General features: G+C 38.7%; 2 protein-coding genes across 4 annotated transcripts; both read right to left on the reverse strand.

The window, feature by feature from the left end:
- Positions 1-202: 202 nt before the first annotated feature.
- LOC138183666 (glutaminyl-peptide cyclotransferase) lies at positions 203-2,530 on the reverse strand. The gene is made up of 6 exons (XM_069120933.1): positions 2,342-2,530; positions 2,038-2,181; positions 1,568-1,837; positions 1,336-1,497; positions 1,050-1,275; positions 203-977 (listed from the first exon to the last, which is right to left on the reverse strand). Exons 1-6 carry the CDS (start codon positions 2,513-2,515, stop codon positions 826-828), a joined length of 1,128 nt encoding a protein of 375 aa, XP_068977034.1. The 5' UTR covers positions 2,516-2,530; the 3' UTR covers positions 203-825.
- Positions 2,531-2,983: 453 nt separating this feature from the next.
- On the reverse strand, positions 2,984-26,860 carry LOC138183703 (uncharacterized). 3 transcript variants are annotated; one of them, XM_069121047.1, is made up of 7 exons: positions 26,304-26,860; positions 13,890-14,013; positions 8,863-8,973; positions 8,633-8,770; positions 8,316-8,413; positions 7,443-7,608; positions 2,984-4,614 (listed from the first exon to the last, which is right to left on the reverse strand). In XM_069121047.1, exons 1-7 carry the CDS (start codon positions 26,427-26,429, stop codon positions 4,511-4,513), a joined length of 867 nt encoding a protein of 288 aa, XP_068977148.1. In that variant the 5' UTR covers positions 26,430-26,860; the 3' UTR covers positions 2,984-4,510. The 3 variants fall into 3 exon arrangements, with proteins under 3 accessions (XP_068977148.1, XP_068977141.1, XP_068977156.1); XM_069121040.1 differs by lacking the exon at positions 7,443-7,608 and adding an exon at positions 7,209-7,374 and having other exon boundaries at positions 26,304-26,855; XM_069121055.1 differs by lacking the exon at positions 7,443-7,608 and having other exon boundaries at positions 26,304-26,858.
- Between the last annotated feature and the right edge of the window lie 769 nt (positions 26,861-27,629).

Raw genomic sequence — 27,629 nt, forward strand, 5'->3', positions numbered from 1 at the left:
TATAATTTGATATTCATTACGCAGATAGTTATAAAACAAAAAATGTAAAGTTAAATCTTAGAACCAGTTACATTTTTCAAGGAAAGATGAACTAATATTTTCATATATGTTAATGCGAAATAATAATATTTAAAGATATATTACAAACCATACAAATTTTAACAAATCATGCAGTATTCGTACCATTAAAAGTTTCAGAAACGATTGAGAATAAAGTTTTACTTTAGCAGTGACATGTTTGAATTCTTATTCCTAACATGTATCCGGAAGTCACGTGTAGAAACACTTCCTCGGTGAGTATATATATATATGGATATATATGTATACATGTATATGTATGTATTTGTTGTTTCCATTTTATCGCGCTCACATTTAAAATGACATTTGCAATTGTAATTCTATCTATGTCGTACTTGCATTCGTATTAAAATCATTTCACTTATCCAATTTGAACATATTTTATTTAAGATAAAATAATTTATATTTTTCTTTCTGTTCCATAATTTACATGTGTATATGTAATATATACGTTTTGTACATAAGTAGACGCATTAAGTACCATCAAATTACATTGATTTGTTAAGAATAATTTATCCTACAAAAGTCGCGTATAATACAAAATTCATTTATAGTACAAATTATTAAATCTATGAAAACTAACTCTAAAACAATTTCATTCATTTGTTCCTGTTTAAAATTTATTATAAAATATTGTTATTTTCGTATATGTTAACTAACATTTTATATTATATTTATATAACGTTATTTAATATCATCATAATAAAAATAAAATTTTCTCTAGCGATATAAATATTTTTCAATTCGTTACATATTAATGTGTAAATATGAAGCTACAAAAACTCTTAGAATTTTATTGATATTTTCTGTTGTTTTTAAATCAATGTTATTCCGATTATCACTTTGTTTATGCCAAACCTTTGGGAAAGGATATGGTATTAGATGAAGAATAGGAGTATCTGAAATACACATGTTATAGAAATTATCCGCAACATATAACATGTATATATGTACATATAAAAATTATTTACCTCGACGTAAGAAGGGAATATGATCATCCTCTATATAAGCTTCCACAGAATATGGTTGAAAGTATGTTTGTGTAGGTTGTCCATAAGAATAAGATTCAAACTTCTTTAAGGAAGCTAATTTACTTTCAGTCCTCATTAATAAAGAATACCATTTCTCTGTGTTACTAAAGTAATTGTAAAATGTTGGATCTGGTGCTCCTATTAAATCTAACAAAACCAGTAAATCCTACAGGAAAAATAAGTAATGAGTATTTATATAAAAATGTATGTATTTACTAATACTCACAATTTTATCTAATTCAGAAACATTTTCTCCTTGGGTATAATTAATATGATTGTTGTGCCAAACATCAGCTAAATGCCTTGCACCATAAATAGAATCTTTTGGACCCCACTCTTTAAAAGCCTCTTCACCATCAAAAAATATAAGCATTAAACTAACATCATTCTGAAAACACAAAAAAGATCTTAAAAAGTCAAATAAAAATTATGTGTACTTACATCCAATGTATACTTACATCTTTTATAGACTTTAAATAATCCTTCATAACTTTAGCTAAGTTAATCATTTGAGCACAAGGTACTGCACTGTCTGTAGCACCTTCAAAGTTCCTTTCTCTAGTATACTTTGAGTCATAATGGCAAGCTAATGCCAAATACCTCTTTGCATTGGGATTTAATTTTGCAATTATATTTTCAAACCGTAAAGGTCCAAAAGTTGGGGTCTGATCTTCAAAGCTGTCAGATTGAACAGTCCAATTAAGATCATTCATTGATTTCTTGATGTACTATAAGAAAGAAGATACATCCTGTTATCAATAAGAGTAATTTCCTATTAAAAATTGCATCATATATACTATTTACGTATATATGTACTTCTTATTCATGCTTTTTCATTCTCTTGTTCCATTCATTCAATTATTTCTTAATATTATAATTAGTAACTTTGTTTTTACAAACCTGTGTTACTAATACTATTTCAACTTACATCTTTTACTCTCGTGTGCTCAGGTGTTCCGACGATTCTCACAACGCATATGTTATCTAAAACTTCGTTCATATGATCGACATTTGACAGATCTGACAATGTGATTATTTGATTTCTTGATAGGCTACTTGGCGTGTGATAGTACTGGAATCATTTCATGACTGTAACTGATGTATGTTAACGATAGTCAATGACGTGTATTACGAAAGATGATTTTTGCCAATGAATACGCAGAAGGTAAAGTGAAAGCATTTGATAAAAATGAACGAGTGTTAAAAATATTCAAGTTCTGTGTATTATATACCTTTTCATTTCGAAAACTTGTTTGTGTTATAATATTTGAGTCGGTGATTAAAACACCCACGGAAATTAAAAAAAAACACAAACCAAGGTACATCATCGTCGTACTCTGTAGCAAACTTCCAATGAACTGAATGCCGCAAAGCAGCCATTGTGGCAATTTAATTCGTGTCGCCATTTTGAAACCTAGTTCGCGTCACACGTGACTAATGGATGTCTCGATTGCTATTGGTTAACTGTGTCAAGTAGAATGCATATGTATACATATCGGCTAAATCTCTTTCCGTATTTTTTGAATTTTTATAAATACACGATGTAAAACGTCATAAATGTTAAACTGAATGTTATCTATTAAGTATTTTTTTGTACGTTGTGTATTGCAGTAAATTAGACTTGTGGTAAAATTTATTTACTGTTTCAGTTTTACAGTTTGAACTTTTAAAATATGCATGCCTTGAAGATATAATGTGTTTTCAAACCGGTTTGATTCTGCAGATAACGTCTCGTTTTTAATAAAAAGAGGAACAGAAAAATTAAGCTGGAATTTCATGGGTAAGTAAAAAAATTATTCATACGTGTTTATAACGTATCAAATATATTAAATAACTTTTAATGATACGTTGCACCTTTTATAGTACATAAAGGGTTAGGATTTTTAATAATATTTATTTCTGAGTACAATAAAATGTCCGATTTTGAATGTACATAAACAAACAGTTATGTATACTTACATAATTTAATTTCTTTCTACATTCGTCTAGCTTTTATAATATAATTGTAACAATTGAAAGAAGTAATAATTGGTATAAATCTGATTTAATTTATTTACTCAAAAAAATATGCATGTATAAAGTAATTGAAATATTTTTTATTTCTTAATACCTTACGTAACGATACCGCAACAAGAAATTTTATATGTCGTTATAAAAAAGAGGGAATCTACACATTAAAAAGTCTAGTGAGTTGATGAGGCAAATCATTATTATGAAATGTGATATCTATGAATGATACGATGCACCCATTTTACGCTTTCTGCCATTTATATCGATTTGACTAACGGATATTTCTCTCGCACCATGTTGTCGAATTTTTCTTTCGCCGACGAAATTTCTACTCGATCGAACATAAATAAACAAAAATTTTGCACAATATTTGTTTGACGTATTCGCCCCTCCACTCGGTTTGCTAACTCTAAAGCCGAGTTTACACTGTTTCACTTTAAAGGAACAGTGTAGTTTCGGCTTCACTTAGCTATATATCGTCGAATATCTTTCCTATAATTAATAAATTTCTCGCCTGAACTGGAACAAAGGAAACGAAGCGTTCGACGATACTATCGGTGATGATAATGTTCCATACTGTCGGTTTACAGTAAGAATGAAAGGTAATTGAAAGTAAGGCACTATAAGGATTGACAGTTAACCTCATCAGTCGTACGGTACTTTTAGAAATTCGACGTCACGATATTGCGAGATAAATGTTGAACGATATGCCGTTCCTCATTCACCTGAGAAAGATCATGTAGCCAATCAAACGTGTAATCAATGACCAACACTTATGTTACGTATGTCTCTCCCACGCTCATATCTCTTCTCATTATTGTTACTATTACCATTACTATTATTATTGTCCTAGCACGATCAGCACGTACGAAGAGTAATGCAGTAAAAGATATTAGATTTGAGAAAGAAAAAAGAAGTATTATTGCATATAGGGTCATCCCAGTTCTAAGTAAGTACGCGGATTGTTTTTGAGCAACTGTCTCTCTCGCGAGTCAAACTGATTCCCGTGCGAGCGATCATGTTCCAAACGGACACCTGCCGAAAGAGAAAACGGAGATCGGAGATCGTGGGACCCGCAGGTGTGCACCAGAACGTCCGTAACGTATCGTTTAAAACAAATGATAAATTATACCTAGGGCGGGACCCAAGGTCGTCCTTCTTTGCTTTTTATTTTTCTCCTCGCGCAGGCTCGGTTTGGGATTTACGATCGACCTCTCGGAGTCTTCGTTTTTTGTCTCGTTCGTTTCGTTTTCTTTTTTTTTTTTTCTTTTTATCATTCCCTTTGGGAATCATCGCTTGCCAGGTTACATTTTGTTCACTACGAGCACGTTTCACGCTCCGCGCTCTAGACTCTTTCTTTCCCCTGTTGATAGAGATGACACGGAATTTCTTCAGTAGTTGTACGGTCCATACTGCGATCCATGATAGTAAGGTCCTGGATATGCTGCCGGTGCTGGGTAGCCTGCATAAGCGTACTGTTGCTTCTGAGGATATACTAAAACCATGAAAAAAATAAAATATTAGTTTCGTTTCTCGTACAGGAGGTGGTTCTTAGCTGCGGATAATCATTCTTCCATCAAGAATATATCGTCATTGAAAATCGCAAATCTATAATTTAAAGAGATAAATATACAAGGTGTCTCATTTTAGGATCAGTTTTGAGCTATCGATAGATGAAAGTGTTAAGATCCTTCAATTTTAATTGATCCTTCTGATGCATATGAAGTTACAAACGCGAATAAAACGTAGTCTTCCTTGATTGCATGCAAAAGACACTGTTATCGAAAGCTTTGAATCGCTTAACAGAGAAAGATAGCAACATGCTAAGAACCACGCTTCAATGTTTCAATCGGTATTATATTGGCAGTTTTCGTTTATTATGAGAGGGTAAAACGGGGTTTGACGATGCCATTTCCGATTGATTTAAGAACTCGATTCCTTAACAGACGAATTTGCACTTTAAACTCGCTCGATAATTACAATCCTGTTCTGCTAATAACTTCTTCTGATACGAATATTATTATCGATTATTCGACTTGACAACAAGATGAGATAAAATAGATACGGCTTCTATTCCGTGGATGTTCGAGACGATCGATCGAGAAATGACGTTGATTCTGTTTCGTGAGACAAAGCGTACATTTGATTATTCGTTTTCGCGATAGTGGACGTGAATTAAATTACATTCCGAGGTGACTGTCCACGCCGATGAATACGCAAACGCGGAAATCTTCAGACAGCAGCAGGCGTCAGAGGATCGAGCGTAAAATTAGGCAAGTGTGTCGCTTTCCAAGGGGCTACTTAAAACACACTTATGGATAGCTCGTAGCTTTACGTAGCTTTTCTTCCGGTTTTTAGGATTTTTATCAAGAAAATTACAAGGTTAACACAAATATCCTGGTCGTAAACAGAACTAGGATCAACAACCGGTTCAACGAAATGTCTTTTTAATATGCAGTTTATGAATAGCTTCTAAGCGATGACTCTCAGTGATATTGCTTTTTATAGTGAAAAGAAAACTTGAAACGGTTCGAAGAATGAAACACAAAGTATCGCTTAAATCGGTGATCGATGGAGATCGTTTCATCTAGAAAGTTTTCTTCAGGATCAGAGCATGACAAAATTGCTTTAATCCGCTGTGGAAACAGACCGTGAGCCGAACGAGTAAGAGTTTCACGAAGACGAATATCGAGTATTCTTGTTCTTTCAATGCATGAATGCTTAACGATTGATGGTATCCACGATAAACGGGGTTATATTTTAATCAGCAACTTTACCTTGTGTCGATCAGTATTTTATGTACAACATATCATTTTCGTACAGGGGTCAATTTATCTGATTAAAATGTTAAATAAGCGGGCAACGATTTGTCTCATTCTCTGTCAGTACTTTGATTTCCTGAATGTGATTAGTTAGGGATCCATTTGTTAAATCTATAATCACTTGACATTTATACATTATGTTTGTACTTGCAATCATTTTCTCATTCTTATTTCTCATGATACGTTCCAAGGTGGGATTTATGGCCATTTTATTGTAATTATCTTAGAGTTGAAAATATATTGCTGTATTTGTTGATATAGAAGCAATTGATAATTAAACATTTAGACATATTTGAAAGTTTGATGCAGTCTTGTTTTTCTAACGAGATTTTCACGTTTCATTCCAATTAACTTTGTTCCACTCTCTGATGATTTTGATACCACGTAGTATGTTATTTATAGTTTTATCGACAAAATTGAAGAAGTGTCGGTCATACCAACCGTAAATGTCTCTGCTAATTTATATCGCGATCAAACTAAATATAAGTATTCCGTCTACGATATATCGATTCTTTGTTATTCAAGTACATGTTAAGAAATAACTCTTCTTCGTATAACACATCAAATTTTAGTATCTGTTCGTACACGTAATAGATAATTAATTTAACACGGCAGTCTCTTATTTTGTTCTGTTGCGTTCGAGCGCCATAATTCCCTTACATCATGGTCTGGCGATTTCTACTTTACGTAAAATCTTGATTTATTGCTTCTATATCAACTATTTTTTCCGTTAAACTTCTAGTATCATCTGAATCGATTCGAGTTAGTAGAACGACTGTCGTTACTTTCAAACCAAGCAACGTCATTTTCGGGGTCAACCCAGTAATCATGAATCAAAGTTAGTGGTACACGATGCACGCGCAGACTCCTTTCTTGTAACTATAAATATTTCAAGACATCTGTCACCACATTCGATTACAACAAAAAAAGAAAAAAAAAAAAGAAAAAGAAAGAAAGAACGTGATACGAAAAGAAAACTGCAAGTCAACGTGATTGTCATAGTCACGTCGCATATTCCCACTCCCACTTTGTAGTCCATTTGCATTTTTTCCAATCTAAAACTCGCATCATATTCAAGCTAAAAAGCTATTCCATTAATTAATTCTTCGGCTTCCTTTAGTAAACGTTTCAAAGAAAAAATAATTTTCCAACCGAATCGCCACATGTGCGAAGCAACCGCGAATCACGCGAGGGTTCCTCGACCTTAACAGGAGTCCGTGCGAGCTCGTCGTATTCGTGGCAAAAGCAAAAGGTGTTAAATATGTACCAGGCATGAGGTACTGCATGTTCATCGCCTCCTCGCGCATTCTCTCGCCCCTCAAGCAAATCGCCGCGGCGCTAAACAAGATCGCGCTGACCAACGACCAACCGACGCCGACCCAAGCGACCACGTACGACCAGTCGTACGAGATTAGTGAGTTGTCCTTCAGGACCTAGAACCGCATTCCAGAAAAAAAAGATGGGGGAAGTTAGTACGGTCGTTTCAGTGTTTTCGTGTCACCTGGCATGATGTATTGAACGTTCTGTGCCTGCTCGCGGGCATGCTCCCGCCGGAGGCAGGATGCCGCTATGAGGAATAGCGTCATCGTGCCTAAACACGTAGCCACCCCCAGCCAGGCAAGGTAAAACGACCAGCCGTACCACTGCACTGCGTTGTCCCTTAAAACCTGCGGGCAAATTGTTTTGTAAACAGTCGTGTTCCTTCTTCGAAAACCCTTCTCCTTTTTCTGGTGCCACTCTTTCTGATCCTTGGTGCCTTCTGGCCGTTTGGGTCGATGCTTCGAATAGTGAAGTATGGCTGTAAGGAATTTTTTATTTGGAACCAGCAAAGTGAACCAATATCTAGTTGTTCGTGAATCTTTTTATCGAATCCTTTTATCGATCTTTTTATCAGCTGGTTGGTTTGGATTTGCGTTTGCAATTCGGTAAAGTTGGATATGAATTGGTTCAGCTTACTAGTATGATATAATTGCTGGAAATAGAATAATATGTAAATCGTAGAGATTGTTTTTAACCGCGAAATTGCATCGGGATTGTTTAAATCTCGTCGAAACGAAGATAGAAATATTTTCGTTTGGTAAATATTGAAAGCAACAAGGTACTTTCTATATTACACAAGTCCATTGCGGTAGCGAGTGTTTATCGTATCTTGATGCACACATTAATGGACACGAGACCGACTCCGGAAATCCACGAGCAATTACGTAATTAATTTTCATAGACGATAGTTTGAAAAATGATAGTTGGTACCGAGTGAAAATGTCAATAAATGTTAACAAACTTTGAACATATGTACACGCGCGATAGCTGTCGTGTTAACCGGTGTCGGACTATACGAAAGTATATATTCATGGATAGCAAAAACGTTACTTACGTTACTCCATTGTTGATAGTACTCTTCTCCGACGATTTTCTCTTTCTCATAATATTCCACTCCGTGCCAGAGCCCCATGGCGCTAGCACTTAATAGGCCTGTGTCGTCAAACAGTTACCATTTAATATACATAATACTATTCTTTAAATATAATGCTAGCGATCGTCTTTCTTAAGACTTTTGATTTAACTTAACGATAATTTAACGATTGGAAAATATTGTGACATTTTAATAATTGAAAAATATCTACACGTAGGTCTGCCATTAATCATAGAGTGAACGGTTAGAATATGCATTGAATTTACGAAGCCACTAACATGCTAGCAACATCAAGATTGCGGTGGCTGTGATATTTCCTGGTGACCTCTTCCAGCAGCCTACCACTCCCGTCCAGAATGCCGTAAAGATTGCGACGAATCCCACTATAAACAGAGCTATCACAGATCTGCCCATGTCTGAAAACCAATAAAGTACAGCGATGAAAATGTAAATTTAAGGTAATATCATTGAAGCCGTATCGATATTTTATTTAATTCGTTCTACGTACGAAGTCGAGTCATTGCATCGTCCGAGAAGCCCCTTGTTAGGTTTTCTTCGTCAGGGATGAAGTAATTGATGTTCATACAGTGTGTCTCCACAGGACTTAAGTAGGTTTGAACTGCAACAATTAGCCACGACAGAGAAACCATGTTAATCCGACGTTTAATTGACACGTGCAGGATGAATTTACGAAATCCGCGGGAAATTGCGAAAAATCGATGCAGCCTGTTTAAGGAAGTTTCACGGTTGTTGCGGATTAATTCGACGGCCATGGAAATCTACCTCGGAGACGTTCTAATTACGCACGTGTCTAATGGCTAGTTGCAAAATGAACAGGATCCGAATTCTTCTACTCCTAATATGAATACCAGTTAGCAAACTATTACCTTTCAAACTGAAATTTATCTCTAGTTGAAACGTCATGAAACGAGATTATATGTATTATATTCACGTGCTGATAATCGGTTATCTAGAAGGTAACAGCGAATAAAAATTGCTGTTGTGAGAAACAAAGTGATTTTTAATTACTTGGAGCAACTATGTAACTCGATAGGTGATTCGAATGCTGGTTCGAATCAATTCGAATCGATCGTAGGAATTCTTGAGCTAGAAGGTGTCGAGTTTTTTTGTTACAGCCCTGGCATATCGTGTACACGCGTATCGAAAAGCACGTGACCCAGAATGCAATGCGCTATCACCGGCTGTAAAGAATGTATGTACATGGCATGTGTATACACACATGCTCAAGTTGGTTGGCTCGAGTATACCTCTATCTTGTCTTTCATGGGCAACGGTACTCTTTGGTCATTCCAAATCTACGAAATACTACTTTCGAAAGGCATTTCACGTAGTGAAAAGAAAGAGTCGCGCTCGTATCGTGATGCTTTCACGGTTTCCTGTCTTTCCTAGGAACGTCAAAGAAAAGTGTAATGACATTAATTGCGAATCACCGATCTTTTCGATCCTTTACCTGCTCTTCCTTCTTTCTTATATAGAAGGTGTGTAGAGATCTATGAAATTTTCTATTCTTTCGAATTTAATTACGTTGAAAAATTATTCACAGATTTTTTAGACTTCCTTTTTCAGAAAGTTATTCTCAAAAAAAAAAAAAAAGAAAATTAGAAGATAGAAATGTAGAAATAACGTGTACGCGTAATTCGAGGGCTCAATTAAGAGGCGTGAGGGATGCATCGCGCAAACTTGCATACCGTTTGAAATATTTGAAATTCAGCCGGTGACGACCGTTTCCTCGACCTTCTTCGAATCTAGTTTCGCCTAAACGAGGCGCCATGCCAAGATCGTTGACTCTTGGTTAACTGTATACGCGTTAATATAGCAGCTCGTCATTCAGAAATATTCGATCGTCGTAGCATCCATTCTGTCCCCCTTCTTTTGTCCGTTCTTACTACGATTTGTCACCTCGAGCAAGACAGAAAATATTCAAATAAAAGAAAAATCTTGGCCGAAACCGGACGATGACCGGCTTCTTCAAACTTTTCACGCGTGTATCGACGATGTATACGATCGCCACGTATGCACCTGACCCCCATTTTGTAGGACGATTCCTGTCCGTGGAAATATCGATAAATATCTTTTTACGGCATTAAACACTGTCAATTTAATTCTGCACCTAACTCATTATAACTACAACACGTATTTCTGACACATTTTCATTATAATTACTTCTTCCAATGAATGCTTTTTTCTTGTTCGCCGAGGTCTACGCACTTACAATGATCACGTACGCTAAGTGAATCAAATACGAGACCGGAAATGGAACGCCGGAAACAAACGGAACGTCTGAACCGATAAGGAACGTGCGGTCGAAGAACGGTATAAGACAGCACACATGATGTATCGATCGTTTGAATTGTTTTCCGCTCAAACGACGAGAACAACATCTATCGTTGTTCTCATTCCTCGAGAATTTCTCAGTACTTTCTATTCACTGGCGTTTCGTTTCTCGGCGCGTTCGCGGTTATAATAAAACTCGATATCGCCTCGAACAACGAGCAAAAATAGCAGTTTGTATGGTAGCTCTACCGAAAGTCCTTTGATTCTTCACAGCCGTGGCGCTCTTCCTCCAAAGGATACAGGTTCTTCTTGAAACTCGAGACTTCCGGACAAACTGGAATTACTCCGTTACACTGCGGCAAAGTTTAGAAAATGCCTGCGTTTCTCATCGTGAGAAAATGCGAACCTTTCTCGAATAATGAACTCATAGAATATTCAGGCTTCAACCGGAGGAATGAGTGGACGTACTAAGTGTTGATAGGCGTCGCGAATTAACAGTAGCTAGTTACAATGCTGTATTATAACGCTACCTTACGTTCCTTTACTATAGCAATGATTTATATATTGTTCTCGATACCTTTTTTGGTTATCTCATCAACAAGGCCTAGAATGCTGTCTTGTTTTCTTTCTTTGAGATTTTTGAATTACAATGCTTAATTTTCTATCGTCATTTATAGAGCCAGCAGCTTAAGGTGTGCGTGTAATATGGGAGAATAAAAAATTCCGGCATTCGCTTATCGGCACTCATGCGAATCAGACGGCGTTCCACCTAGTCCCATTACCGTTTTAATATTTTTGCTTTCCGTTATTTTGTTTCTTTTATCTTTATTACTTTATTAAGAAAAACATTGGAGGTTCTTCAGAGGGATAAAAATAAAGAAACGAATTATGTAGAAAGTACGGGATATGAGATTTCGAACGTACGTCACTCGTATAATTTCAGATCTCCGAGTTTGATTATGATAGATATGAGTGCACAACTATGAATAGTAAAGTGTAAGCCGGTGGCAAGTGCCAGGTGCGGCAGGTTAATTCAGTCATAAGATGTTACGTGGTTCGCATAATCCTGTTTGTCATTGTCTCAACGCTCTTAAATCACCATGAATTTTTGTGTATGCTTCCTCTATCGAAGCTACATAGGATCTTGAGTAGCAATCGATCCATGCTGCTACTGTTAATCTCGAAGGCTGCTGTAATCGTCACGAAACTCCTCTCATTGAAAAAGTCGCGGAGAAAGACTTCGCCCTTTCGCGTTTGCTGTTTGCATATGAACAACTATAATCCTAATTGCATGCGCTGTGAAGACTGGGAAATGTGGCTCTTTGTTACGAAGCTGCTGCTCTTGGCTCCCTTTCACGGGCCTGGCTTCTTTTATTATGCAAACGAACTTTCCATTTGTCGAACTCGTGCGATTGGCCATTGTACGAGAATTTCACGTCGAATGGAAAGAAAATTGTTCAATGTGAATTTGAAATTTTAGAAAATTTATTTTCCAAGTGTTGCTTCCTAACTAGGTGAATAAAACGTGGTTCATAAATGTCCACCTGTATATTGTTACCCTTCTGCATTACAATCGAAGGTGAGACATATTTACTATCGATACTTAGTACCTTACTGAATGCAGGTAGATTCGATTTTAACACGCATCATTACCATAGAAAGTTGAAAGGAAGAAAAGGTAGTGTAGTAATTCACGGATATTATGTATCGCGTGAAATTAAGCAGGTATTTTTCACGACAGATTTTGTTCATTTGCATTTGCATTTGATATTTACCAGGCGACTGTGAAACTGTTCTCCATGTGAAATTTTCATTTCACACTGAGCTGAACAATTTCACACCAGTTCGAATTAACTAACGCTTTACTTTATTTTGTATTTGTAAATACATGTTTTCTAAACACGATATAGTAAATACGAAACTATTAACATCTTAATCACGAAAATTTTAGTCAAATCATTTGCTAATGAGACTGCAGATTGATATTTCTAAATAGTTTATTACAACGAACGAATCAATATGTAAAAGAATCGAGTGAACATAACTGCTGGGTATGAAATTATGGTCGCAACAGTCCAGTTATGGATCTAATTCTAACGATCACAAAGATGCGTTGGTTTCGCTGTAGAAGACATCCAGAAGTACGTTCACAGAAGTACGTACAGAAGAAGTTCACACGAAGCAAACGATCTCGTTGTGAATGAAATAATCTAAAATTTTCATGGTCTAACGATCGTTGGGTCCGAACCAGATCCTAATATCATGTTTAAAGTCAGTTAGATACTCGTAAAAAAAATTAAATTACCCATGATTACTTTGCAATATAAAAATTCCTGTCATTCGCAAAAACCTAATGCGGTTACCCTACTTTCCATTCATTGCTATGCAAGAAGCGAAAGAACAAAGCTTCGCATATTTTTACAGAATTTGACTAATCAACTTCTTATTGTGTATCTGACTGAGAACTATGTACAGTATCGATAGTATTTCCGTGAAACGCGTTCTCCATGCGATAGAAACAAACAGGATAGAAACCAGTCGAGTCAATATTGACCAAGCGACCTCGTAGAAGCTCGAAAGGGACGTCTTTGGACCATCACGTACACATCAGCAATTTCACGAGAGCCGTTTCCTTTCTCCTCGAACTGCGTGCAACCGAATCGGCAGATTATAAACTCTTAACCTATTACGTGGGATCGAATAACCTGCGACATTACGGTATCGTAACGTAGAAAGTCTCTGAAAGGCCGACATCTTTTATAGGAACCAGAACTTGCGAGAGTGAAAAGTCACTTTCCAGCTTTAGTCGCGCTAGGTTTTCCCAAATTCTCGAATATTTTCTTATTCGCGGAATTTGTTGTTACTATTACAATGTATTCAAGAGATACGAGACCTTGCTAAACAATAGCCAATTTCTGAAAGCGAAATTCCAATGAAAGATAAATTGTACCGGGACTTTCATCAACGTGAAACGTTTGTAGGTGCAGTGGCAATGAAATTCGCGTATAGTATGTTTCACAAATATTTCACATTAGTTTTGATGATTCTTTAACAAATTGATCTTGAGTCGCGATAGATACAGACGTTGCAATAGATACGAGGCTTTCACTTGAAACTAACTACGTGCCAATTTACAACCGGCCAAACTATCTAACTATCACTAACTATCACTTAGATAACGCGTTTGCACACATTTTGATAGCGATATATTCGGGAAAGTGCGATTACAATTATGCTTACCAGTCGGTGGCCTTTCTTTGGGATAGCATATCCTGAAGAGACCCTGCGTCCTCGTGTAGTAATAGTACTTTGTATTCATTTTCACCACCAAGTGGCTCTGCTCGGCATGCTTGGCTGCATATTGCTGCAACAAAACAATTTGTCCGAATGATTCACGCTATCCAACGATTCCTTCCCTTTGTATTCACACACGCGTTATTCTATTAGTTAATCACACCGAACAAACGAATGGTAAATGAGTGTAATCGACGAAAATGATCGGGCAGCCGGTGAAAACGATAGCGAGGGAACAAGGAAACATTGTTGCAACGGAAAGTGAACGGTCGTTGGTTTCCGAATGCAGATTAGACGTGGCTGTAGTCGCTTTATGGAAATGTTATGATCGCTAGAAAGTAAGAAAGCAAGAATCGCGATTCCCCGTGAATTTGAAGAGGCCAAACGTCTTTCGATACATTTGGAAAAAGTCCGGTCGAATAAATTACCAGAAATTATTCATGAAACGTCCTCGGTCGATTCTCGTGAAACCACCGTTTCACAACTTGGAAGGAATTTATCGCTGGCAAACGACCTATTCATCGACTGGTGCCTAAGTAAACCGATGATCGGAAGTGGGACATTATCTAATTAGAAAATTACCTAGAATTACTAAAAACGTAGTCGATTCAAAAAGCGAGACCTTTCATTTCAAGAAATTTTAGTTACAATCGCGTTGGTACGCGTTTCGGAAACAGAAACTTAAGCTTTAGAAAATTGCCTGATCTAGGTACTCATAGCCCGGGAGTCACGCAGACTATCGCGTGGAATGAATTTTCGTCGGAAGTTACGTGTACCAGGTGAGGCTGAACCGGGTCCCGTGGAGGAAATTGCGGAAGGAAAGGAAATCACAGACGTGTTACAAATTTTCAGTTCCAACGACAGGCACAGGTATCTATTCGTTCACTTCCTGAAGAAACGAAGCCGTGCGTTATCCTAGAAGGAGGCTTAGAGAGCGCGTTTACTCAACCATGTCGGCTCGAGTTCCGGACTTTCTTGCGATCGAGGATGCGCGCCATGCATACCGCCCTCGAAATTAAATGTAATTTTAGATCTTATGACAGCCCGGTGCAGAACCGTTCTTCTGCATCGTCGACCAAGTATGAGAATCCTTTTACAGCTATTCCTCAACATGGAAACGAGTTTCTAGTTTTCCCTTCTTACCACCGTTTCCATTTGCCTTCGTATATTCGCGTACATATTGTTCAAATTGTGTGAGAAAAAGAACGGTACTTTTATTCCTGGTTGCTTGATGGTTCAGTGGTTGTAATTAGGTAGTGTACAAGTAAATTTAGCTTCCAGTTTCTTTTAAATCTAATTAAGAGAACGTGTTTGGGGAAGAGTCGAGGAGAGAGTGAAATACGTGACGGAGAGTTTAGGAAAATGAGCATCGCAGGCAAATTGTATATTTCTTATACGATATTAAGTATATTTTTCGTACCAAAGTTATCATTATACAACGAACTTTGATTATTCGTTTTATCCATCGATACTTAAGCAACGTGCTAATTATTCGCGATTGTTATTTGGAAGATTAATAGATGTAGCGGAACCAGGACAATGACGCTATTTAAATCTACCGTGAATAACTAGTACCCACATCGCTACGAGTGTGCTACATTTTTTAAAGACCTGTTTAAAGACCCACCAGTACGAGCGTCCCGGTAATTTCTACACTTGAGTGTGAAAAAAAATAACGATAATATCGCGTTCACGTAACATACAATTAAAGAATCATATAATATATATTATCATTGCAGAATCAAACACTATGACCGAATCCTTCGAAACTTTGATACACGAGAAATTACTGGCGAACATTGCTACGTCCTCAATCATAAAAAGGATTTAAATCACTCTTGTTTTACACGAATTCCTTGCAAGGAGATCGATAGGGGCCACGTCACGGTAATTTCCAGGACATCTCTATCGGGCTCATTTTAGAAAGTACGCTGGCAATTTTCTGATACAGCATCACGTAGAAAGTGTAATAAGGCATGCGGGGTCGCGCGGGAAATCTTTCGAGCGGTGTGAATCGCACGAAACCAGAAAACACTTGTTTTCATAAAGCGTTTAAGATCCGTGTACTTATTCCGCGATATAATGATGGTTCGCTACGCGTGATTCTCATGCGTGTCTCGAGTAATCCTAATTTCCTGGCAAACTACCATCAACATGTTTTCACCATTTCACGGACATCAAAACCTTTTTTCCTCAAGGTTTCATCAGGTATACTAATATACCTATTAAGAACATCGTAGAACGTTGATTATCCAAATACTATATATTAGGTGAAGTAAAAAGTTCTGAGCGCTTTTTCGCTTTATTTTCTAGCGAAAAACGCTCAGAACTTTTTACTTCACCTAATATATATATCGTCTCAAACTTTTGATTGGTCGATCGTTAATTTCTTAATTTCACCATCGCTTTTATTTCTCTGTCGTTTAGTTTGTATCGAAACCCATCAAAATGCAACCTTAAGCTAAGAATATCATATATTACAAGTATTTTGTTAGCCTATAATTATCATGTGATGGAATATTGGTGTAGTTTAACTCTATCAGACTTTGCTTTGGACATGTGCAAACGCAGAAAAGAACAACATTCCTGTTTTTTCCCCTATTGGCTTATTTCAAAGCGTATGTACTTCCTCGTGAGCGTAATTCAGAAACGGGTTTCCTCTGAAAATGACGCTTCCCGTTCGTGTTCCGACGTGATTACGCGAGATCATGGCTATCGAGACTATCGACTACTGTAATCGTTTGCACAGAAGCTGCAAGGGAGCCTGTGTTTCTAGAGGAAACTTGAGAAATTTCGCATCCCACGTTCATGCTTGAACATAAGGCGCGGTAATCGGATTCCGAATACTCGCAAGTTGTGAAATCTTCTTAACCTTGAGGAACATCCACGCCTCATGCAACATTTTTCTATGAGAGTGCACGATCGGCGCGATAAACATTGTTGACGATATATTGCTTTAATTTCGCAACTTTTTCATTCTTCTTACATTCGGTTGTCTTCGTGAACCGATTCTCATAAATCTGATTATGAATGATCGATTGGAAATGCATGATATATTGTAATGATATGGAAATAGTGCTTGTAAAAATAGCAAAATCGCACAGCCTGTTTCCCGACGATGAATCACGCGACTTCCTTTCTTTTTCTGCCCACTTTTATGCTCGCTACCAAATAGATTGCATTAGATCCTCACGTAAACTTGGTACTACTGCATTTACTTTCCCGTGTCTATCGCAAACTGCAGATACGAGATTATCAAACTCGGTATACTGTTTTACAAATCATCCTATTACTACGATATTAGAGAAACACTGGAAGAAAAAGAAAGTCAGTCACAGATAGGGTCGATAGTTTCTGAAGATAAACGGTTCTTCATAGACGCTACAATAGATTTTAGTGTAATATAGTATCCGCTTTCTCAAGAATCCAAGAATCGTCAGCGTCGAAAACGACTTTGAACGCCAGGGAACGATTCGACTTTCCGCAATAATTAGTGAACAGGTGAACACGCACGAGTTCCAACCGATAGTCGGTGGTAGGAGAGGAAGAACGAAGGTATCCCGAGCGCCTGCAAGGTACACGTGAATCAACGGCACGTATAACGGACTCACGGTCCTTAATCGTTTGTCACGTGCGTGAAAAAGAAAAGAAAGAGTCGTAGAGGCCCATCGAGGCTTGTCCAGGTCGTTCCAATCTGCTTTCACATCGTTGTTTCGCCACCGCCACGCCGCGCTGTTCGCCTCGAGCGCGGGAACATCGTCGAGCCTCGGCGATTTCTTTGACATAGAAAGGAAAACGCAGACCCGACGCGCGCCGCTCAATGGGGATCGTTAGACGTTAGAGTTAGACGAGAATCTTCGGCTCGCCACGAGCCAATTGTCGCGATGGCAAACCGTCCAAGACTCGGTTTGAACGCGATTCAACTATCCCGCGGCAATTAAACTGTCTTTTTTGCGGAGAAACTTAATATCGCGATGAAAGTGCGTTAATTAGTCGGGATTTTACTTTTCTTTCGTTTTGGGAGGTTCAACAAGTCGAGGATGCCTCGCGACAATAGAGATCCTTCAAGTAGAGAGAGGATCCGCAAGCATGATTGATCATGGGGATTTGACGTTGCGTTGTCTCGAGTAATTAGCTTTTGTGCGTAGGAAACGAAGCAAAGACCGGGGTCTAGGGTACTGCGTGAATCTCTTGGCCAATCTTCTACGTTGCGTCAACTCTCTGTATTCACTCGTATCGAAAGTATATTTCTTTATAAAAATTCCCTGGTGAAAACCTGACGGAACAAATAGGTGAAAACCTAGGAATACAAGATTTCATAAATAAACGAAAAATAGAGATATCGTTGAGTAATAAAAATTGAACTACGCTTATTCGGTTCGATGCAGCGGTTTTCAATTGTATAACACGTCGACAAGCGGAAATGCAACGTGTTAAGTTCAACCGTAGAATCGTGAGCTAACTTATGCACCGGTATCACAGTTAAAGGGACAAGTATGCGCCACATTCGCCAACGTTACGGCAACCTTGCGAATGATAAAGTGCGAAGTATGCCCGTGTGGGCGACAACGCGTAACCTCTGCACGTCAGCGCGTGGGATGATAATAGTTGGCGGGGATTTTCTGAAAAAAACTACCCTAGATACGATCTTGACATAAATCGGAAAACGTCCTGTTTCTAGCGACAGGAGAAAATGTACCAGGTTCCCTTTGTTCCGTCTAGATCGATAAAAAACACGAATGATATATGGTAATTGTACGATTATATCGAGTGCATTATTAGCTTGTTACATGGTTCATTTATGCGATGTCTTGTTAACCAACCCTATTACCATGCAGGAACTTTCACGTTTTTTGTCTCAAAGACGCCTTTCCAGAATCAACAAAGTTGCTAGAAGAAATGTTCTAGATTTTATCATCTTTTAACCGGAAGAGGAAATATTACAATAAAAAAGCGTTTGTTTCTACACGTTATGGAAAAACGTTCTCCTCGTCAAAGTATAAATTATTCGTTGTCATTGCAAGCAAATCTATCTCGGTAAAAAATCGCGTTTGCTTCTCCTTTTTCAGCAACCAGTAGCGCAAGATATACATGTCTAAAGCAAAAAGGGGATATTGCGAGTTCAATGTCCTTGCGGGTTCGACGCATTAATTAAATGCCCCTTATCGCGGCCCGGATTAGAAAAAAAGAACATCGCGGCTCTGCTCACTGTGAAAACTCGTTCTTCAATAACATTTCGATTTTGCAAATGGAGCAACTTTCATTTCGATTTTTCAACACTGTTAAGCGGTGAACCAGCTATCGAGTTTCCACCGATACACGAATAAATTCTCTTCGCTTTGATAACATTAATTTTCTACTGTCGAACGTCATCTTCGTCTCTTTATTCGAGCTACGTTAGACCTATAGACATCCCAAGAATTTGATACGTTTCGATCCAGACGATCGAAACTTTATCGTCGTAAAAACTAAATTTACTAAAAACTAAAATTGAGTGCCTTCGAAGAAACGAATAGGAAACGTGATTTTACAGGGAACGCTGGTTTACGATGGATTTTTCGTTTATATTTCTCGGTTACTTCAAGTTTGCGTAATTCGTTTCCCTCGTGCTTCGAGCAATTCATCCAACCAACTATTCGAGACATAAAACGAAGGGTTCCGTTATTTCAGGGAATATAATTCCGTGCATCCAGCAGGGGAACGCGAGGGATGTAATTTCTCAGCTGTTTCTAGCATTCCACTCGTGTAATCACCTGTTATGCGCATTGGAGAATCACGTGGCCGGAAATGTGTGTAATTTCCTAATTTTCCTAGAAAATTTTAATTTCTTCTTATAATCTCTTGCAGCTTCTAATCTCATGCAGCTCGCTCTCAGTTTATTTTTACGATTACTTTTCCTAACAGTAATTAAACGATTAAATCGTTAATGTTCCACGAGGCGTTCCTGACGAATTTATCTCGAGGGATTATGGCGAGGAGGGAAATATGGCGAGAAAGGAAGAAGAAGGTCGAAGAATCGACTTTGCATTGTAATATAATGCGTCGTATACGTTCGAAGGCAAGGACGTGTCGTTCTTACTACCTGTTCCTTTGTAACTCGTGCCCTGAATCGATGTTCCGATTATGTCACGATTTCTTCAATGGAACCGCAATTATACCTTGCGACCGCAGTTCTACCGGTCGCTCATCGACGTAATAAACACATGCGTTCATACGAATTATGCGAGTCGCAATCATACTTGCGCAACGCCGGGGGATCCTCCTGTCATTAGCCTATTTCTCGATTCGGCGAGTACGATCATTATTACCCCCGAGGGCGATAGACATTGACAGTCGACTTTGTCGTTAAATTTGCGAAAGCCTAGCTACACCAACCGTGTAATTTGTCTGCGAAAATATTTCTCAACGTTACTATGATCTCTACTATTCGACATCGCCTTCTAATGCCACTGGTACGTACGTTGCTTGATCGTTGGATTCGCTTTCGGACATTAAAAAAGCGATGAATACGTGAATCATCGAAATATCGATCGTCGTCGTTAAGAATAAGGCAGGGGTTTCCCGGCGTAAGCATTCGCCATAAAATGTGAATTCAGCGAACGATTATGAAACTCTTGTTGCTGCTCGCGATTTTCGATTACCCAATGAAGCTCGACGGTAACGTAACGTTGCCCGGGTTCTCACGTTATGCCATTCGTAGACCGGAATCGCGGCGTACCACCTTCGAACAATGATGCATTGACTTTGCGAACATTGGCCCACGCACCAGATTATTTCCTGACGAGAAATAGGTGATGAATGGACGCAGAGATCGTTCGAGAGACTACCGGCTAATAGACTGTGTCTTATCCCCTACAGCCGGCAGAGACAGGCAGTTTGCGCAACAACGAAAGTACGTCGCAGAGAGGTAAAGGTTTATTGTTGAAAACGACATTCCGATCGTTCCCGCAATAGCTCTGGTATCCTTGCAATGCTCAGTTGATTATTATTGAATGGCCGCTGTTAATTTCAAAATGCAGACGTACAGGTGCGGCTTGCGGTCTTTGAATTGTCCATCTGATCGTTTGATTTTTGATATTCGATTTAAGAAAAGTGACTCTGATTAACATAGATCAGAATATCTTCGATAACAAATTCCAACAGCGATCTTCATCGCGCAATTGAAACGCCGCGCTGATGACATAAGAATCGAACAACACGTTTTTTCCCGAGGTCTTATAGTTTCGTAACAGCGAAATTTGTGTTACAGCGAACTGTAGATATATCAACACGCAACGTGGCAATTCCTGTTTCATGTATCGATTAATGATACTTAAACTGTTAAGTAATGAGGAACAAAAGCGACGATGAACTAATCGCGAATCGATGTTCTCCGATAAACGGTTCGGACAACTTCTTGAAAAAAAAGAAGAAAAAGAAGAGAAACAGGGGAGAAAAGAAATTGAGTTCTATAAACCGGTGCAAGGACTAGCATCTTGATCGATCAAGTTGGAGTTACCCTAGCGGTCCAGTCACGCTACGATCACGACTTGGTCGCAGAAGCTTCAAACATTATTCGACGCTCTGGAGCGTGACAAGCACATGAATGTTGACGAGCACTGGACCATCGAAAAGCAAGGTTTATTCTCAGGATTCAAGGTTTTTAAACGTAGACGTGCGAATTTTGTACGATTCCTTTGTTTCATTCGGTTACAATGCGTGACTTCGTTCGTGCTTCCCGGCAATTCTGATATCTTAGAATCTTGAATATTTCCTTCAAATTGACCTTATTTTATTTATAAGAAAACCTGCTTCTGTATTATTTTATCAATTTTTTTCTCGCACTGCGCTCCATTATACGAGCCGTTTAATGCAGAAGTGGCGTAAATCAATTTTTTGCCTTTAACAACGCATCTCGAAAGCGTAACCTTCATCCCGTTTCGTGGAAAAGTGGTGTGAGTATATCTTCGTTATTTTCTCGGTAGATAGATCTCGGAATAAGCGAGAATCGTCAACTCGATCTCTCGCAGAATTTTTACTGTATTCCACATTATCCAATAATCAACATTTTTATTTACACCGCTTTTTACGTTAAACGGCTCATACAATTCGAACAATAACTCGGCATAAAAGTTTCGACATTGACTTGCTTAGTTCGTGCCGTTTGGAAGGTGTGATTAAATTTTATTATAGCACGTGGTTCAATATGAATCAACCGATACAAAGTCACGTTCGTAGTCGGCTTTGTCTGATCCCAGAAACGAAAACAGTTTGCGAGTAAGCTCTGCTTTGTGTGCAACACGTGCATTGCCAGCTGGTTTCCTGTTAAAACAAGTAGAAACCAATACGAAGAGGAAACAAGATATTACCAGATATTGGCCTTCGAACTCGGTTACTTCATGTTTGCGATAATTGCTCATGCTCATTACGAGCCAGTCTTCATTAAGGAAATCCCGTAAAAGTTATTTTTAGCAAATGATACTGTACGTCATTTAAAAACATATCTGGAACAAATTGGCAATTCGAGTGGCAATTCAACAGGTTAGAGAATATAATCATATCCATCGATATTCACTTTCCTACGGTCAGCGCAACATCGATTAATCTTCTTATTCCACGATGCCAAAAGCAGAACAGAAGTCTCTACGTCTTTCTCGTGTTAACGCTAGAAGATGACTGTCTGAGGCCACGCTAAATTGATCTCGACCAAAGATCTGCCGAATGAGAGAGGCGAAAAGCATGGAACATCGCGAAAGGGAAACGAGCACAAAGGTCGACGGGATTCCTCGGCCAAATAAGTTCTCGAGAAAAGAGACTCTCCATAGCGCATGGCAGCGTAATTTGCCGATGTTGGAAATTAATGGCAGTCGACGTTGCACGATCGGAAGGCCGTAATCATTTGCACCATTCAGGGGGAGATGGTACAAATAGCATAACTGTATATACTGATCTACCTGGTGGACGGTGACGGGGGAACAAACCAACATTTTTATTCTAATGCGTGTTCATCGACTGCGATAGCCAAGGTAAACGCGCTTAAAACGCTGGCAAAAATAACAGAGCTTGGTACGTCATGCCGCCTCTCTATCGACCACGATCGACCGTTCCGTGAGGAAACTGCAATGATACCCCGACGATCGTTCGTCTAGAACCGACTTGCGATTAAATTACGGAACGAATTTAGTAGCAGAATTAGCAGAATGATCAAGACGATTGACTACAACGGGACACTTAGCGAAAGTTACGAAAGATCTAGTTAAAATGAATTATTAAACATCCTGCCATTTGTGACACTTCGCCAATGTTTTCTTGAAATATTTTTCGTCTTTTCTGGCAATGAATTACACTTTACTTCCTTGTTGTCTTGTTGATAGTTCTAACATTAACATACATTTTCGAAAAATATGGATAACATTCAATGCGTTGCATATCTTTTTGGAGATCTAACATTGCTTCCCTGCGAATAGGTATATCTTGATCATTGACAAATGTCGCGAGGAAATGGCAAATAAAATCGTAGATTAGATGAAATTATGAATCGCAACACCGTGAGTACGAAGTCTGAATTAAGAACAGCGGGATTGCGAATGAATGGACTATTTGAGAAATCCCTCGTGTCATAATGATAAATCGCGACAAGTTTTTCTTCTTGGACGTTGTCCAAGAATGAGTATGCGTTTCCTCTGTCTCTCTGTGCTAAATTACGAGGATATTTGTGTCGATTGATGTCTTTTGACCGTGAGTCTCTTCTTCACGGCTCGGTAAACTGATTCTTATAAAGCAACGATTCGCGACTGGCTCGATTTCTTTTTTCTTTTGATGGACCAGTCTCTGTTCAGGATTGAAGTCTATAATTAATGCAAACCGATGAAAGGAAGTTGGCACAAAGACAACTCTCTGTGTTCCAACGAGTCAATCTTACTCCAATTCCAACAAGTAAATAAAGGATAGATATATAGACAAACTTTAAGAAAGTTCTAATCCTATCGAAGACACTGACCTTCCATCAATCGTATTCGTTAACGCTTTTCCCTTTAATATGCTGTCGCTCTGAACATTTTTATGGTGGCAGTGCCAGTGGAGTTCAAACTCTAACAAGACTCGGTCTCGTGGCATTTCTCGGTAGAATTTATCATTAATAACACATCATCCACCGAGTAACTCTCGTTGGTCGCTGAATCAGCAAGAAAGCTTCTCAAGAAAATTTACAAAGTTGACTGATTCATTTTTTCTTTGAACGTTAGCTACCAAATAAAGTGTCGAAAGAAAGCTGCGCGTGAACGAAATCGCCGCGTACTTTTAAGAGAAAAATGCCCGTGTCTCGGCACGATCCGCGGCCGATTCCCATAAAGGAGAGTGCATACGATTGCTCGCTCCGCTGCATGCTTTCCGATACGGCTAAACGCAAAACTTGTCGAGCCAACGACGACAAGCGCTGAAAATGGGCGCGGTCCGGAATGTCGATCGTTCGAAACACGCTGCGAACTAGAAACACGAGTGGCCGAAATCGAATTGCTCGAGCGATCGCAATCGATCCAACCGTGACATGAAAACCTCATAATTTTTCCATTCTAAACAAGACTGTTCCAACACCATGGGAACAATTCTGGTTTAATAACTGGTTTCTGCTAGAAGGTTACTCTAAAGAGCGTTTCTGTTTACGACGAACGCGGTTGGTACGTTTTAGATTTTACAAAGTTTATCGTAGAGTTTGTCATTTACAGAGATTTATCATAGTCAATTTGGGTATACGATGGCTACAAAAACTACTTACACGCCATTGTACTTAGTATAACATTTACATTCTAACTAAATAGATTCGAGTATATTAAATTTCGTACCATATGGTAGTACATTGATTTCGCAACGAAAATTCTATACCATAACAATGAAATGTAGAACATGATAATAAACGTTTCATCACAAAATAGGGGTGCGTGCACGGATACTTTCTGCCACTACTGTAGTAAGTATATACAATAATGCGAAACGATGTTCCTTTGACGTATCTTCTATTAACACCGTCTAACATTCTATTAATACCGTCAGTTGGAATTCCGTGACACTGAAATCGTTATATGTCGCGGAAGATTGAAAGTTAAGCAATCGTAGAATCGTTTGCTTGGACGTTAACATGTAACGTGACAAATGAGGAGAACGATTCTTGAAATCTTTTTGTTACTTCGCGCGTAGATGATTGAAGCTAAAGAAAGAGGAAACAGAATTCCTCGTATTATTCATCATCGAACCGTTCGTTAACCGACTGTTGAACTGGAAATACATATAAAAAGTAACACTTTCCAGGATCTTGAGGGGATCGTGACTTTAATGGAGTTCACGTCGAAGCGAGTTGCATGGAAGAACGGTATCGTTCGCTATAAATGTAATACGGCTTCCCGTGGAATATTTCACGAAAGCTTCGTGAGAATTTCTTCCACTCGACAACCACTCAACGCCCTCCAGGATGAACTTGACCTTCCATCCGAACATTCACCTGTGACAAGGACGACGGAAACCGAGGAGATTCCACTTCCGGTCTTGCTTCACGAACAACGAAATCATTTCTTCGTATTTTCGTGATCATAGTATTGCCATCGTGAACAAGTTTGTCAAATATTTTGGAAGAGGAATTAAACGTTTATAAAATTTCATCGAGTGGGAAGCGGTAATCTGTGTTTTTTCTTTTTCTGAGGAACCGGAGGAATTACAAAATATGCGAACAACGGAACACTAACCATGCAATGAACGAACTTTCAAACACGTTTACCGTAATTCTTCTATGTAACGTATTATAAATTAGATCGCGTTTCAAGAACCATGTTTCTTTATTACTGAGAATCAGCAGTGCATTTCTAACATCTCTTCCGATGCTAAAAATTCGAGAGTATAAGGTGTCATCGATGATTCTCCAGGAGGACGTTCCACGTTGGAATTCATGAAAATTCGCCACGAGCAATGTTGACTGCATCCGGGATGATACAATGAACGATACAAGGAAACCAGTATTTCTGCTATGAAAATATCGTGAAGCATTCCCAGAATGTAACGCTGTTCTCACGTTCGCCGTTCGAGAATCGTATCCTACATACGGGACCGCAAAAATCATCTGAGAAAGAGCGAGATATCGAAAGTCACGTCGGAATGGATCAAGCAACGAACATTTTCGCACAAATTACTGTTAGTAAAAAGAAAAAGAGGGAACGAAGATGTATCAACTACAAATAATGTTCGATTACGATATTCGGTTATAGGGAAGAAACAGGGTTATCCATAGAACATGTAAGATAGAAATGAGCACAACGTGGCATCCTAAATTTTTTGTTCATAAAAGAACTCGCGACTGCGTCATAGAAAAAATACTTGGAAAGAACGAATTCGAACCTGGATTTGGGCACGCTTGACCTCGGTGTAGAGCCAGTTATCCGTAGAAAAGGCGATCGCCAGAAGACCAGTGGCAATGATACCGGTTATGGTCGCGAGGGACAGCGTCACCGCGGAACAGGGCATCTTGGTATCCTCTTCTTCTTCTTCTTTTTCTTCTCTATTTTCCGTCGATTTTCCTACTAGATTCCACTCTGGTTAGTGTTACGTTCACCTCACACGGCACCACAGCGAGCTAAAATACTGAGCAACAGGTAATCGTCGTCGTCCTCGAGACTGTCGAGCATCCGTGAAAAAGTGAATCACGAAACAGGTCACGAACCGTTCAGAACGAATTGGTCCAGGAGGTGAGATAGCTTTTGATTCGATGGCCGAATTCAATTGTAAGGAATGCCTGATGGAATACACGAAGAGGATACGAGGAAGAAGAAGAGGATCGGTACTCGGCGATCAACGATGACGACGTCCTTCAGGTTGCACGATACTCCGCGATACACATTACTACCATTCTCTCCTACGACAACGACACTAACGGCTCGACTCAGCTTGGAGAAAAGCTGAGAGCCGACCAAGGAGAGAGAACCGGACCGGGTGGGGATGGATGTAGCCCCAGGCAGGTATATTACCTGTGTTTTACCTTCAGCGGTGCTCAACGCGCAGCGTTCTTCCATGATATCTTCGCTTCGCCTTCGAACCGTTTTCCTTCGGACTCAAGGGACTTGTCCTCCGCTACCTTTTCTGGATAATAAAACAGCAGTGGGTGGATACCTGCAAGTAAATTTTTTTATCGTCAAGTACATTTTAACGAGTCAACGCGTTTTCTAACTTTATTGCATCAACCAAGAGGAACGTGTTTCTCTCTCGGAGTTTTCATGGAGATTTCGATGCCTGCAAACACCAATTTCTTTGTGCTCTATAATGCTACCAAATGATTAACATCATAAAATATTCTGTCGAATATTAGACGAAATTAGTGACTAATTAAAAGTGTCGACATTGAGTTTATTGTGACACTTAAAAATTAATATTTATAATAAAATATGTTTATATTAAATATGATATTTCAACAAACAGCGAGATCGATGAATGCTGCAGCTACGAATGCACGAGAGTCGAAAGAATTCAAGAAAATGAGAACAGTTTCGCTGTAGCTATCTGTCTGCTTTCATAAAGCATTCCTTTCTTGTTCCTTTACTAAACAATCTCACCACGGTGAGATAAAGTCGATGCAAACGTCAGGGAAAAGCGTGGAATTCCTTGCATTCTATGAAGAAATCGCGAATCCCTTGTCTCTTGTCATTTTAATTGGCAACCTTGATATCGCAA

This window comes from Bombus flavifrons, chromosome 1, assembly GCF_040668555.2.
Source record: "Bombus flavifrons isolate JBK064 chromosome 1, iyBomFlav1_principal, whole genome shotgun sequence".
In the NCBI taxonomy this organism is placed as follows: domain Eukaryota; kingdom Metazoa; phylum Arthropoda; class Insecta; order Hymenoptera; family Apidae; genus Bombus; species Bombus flavifrons.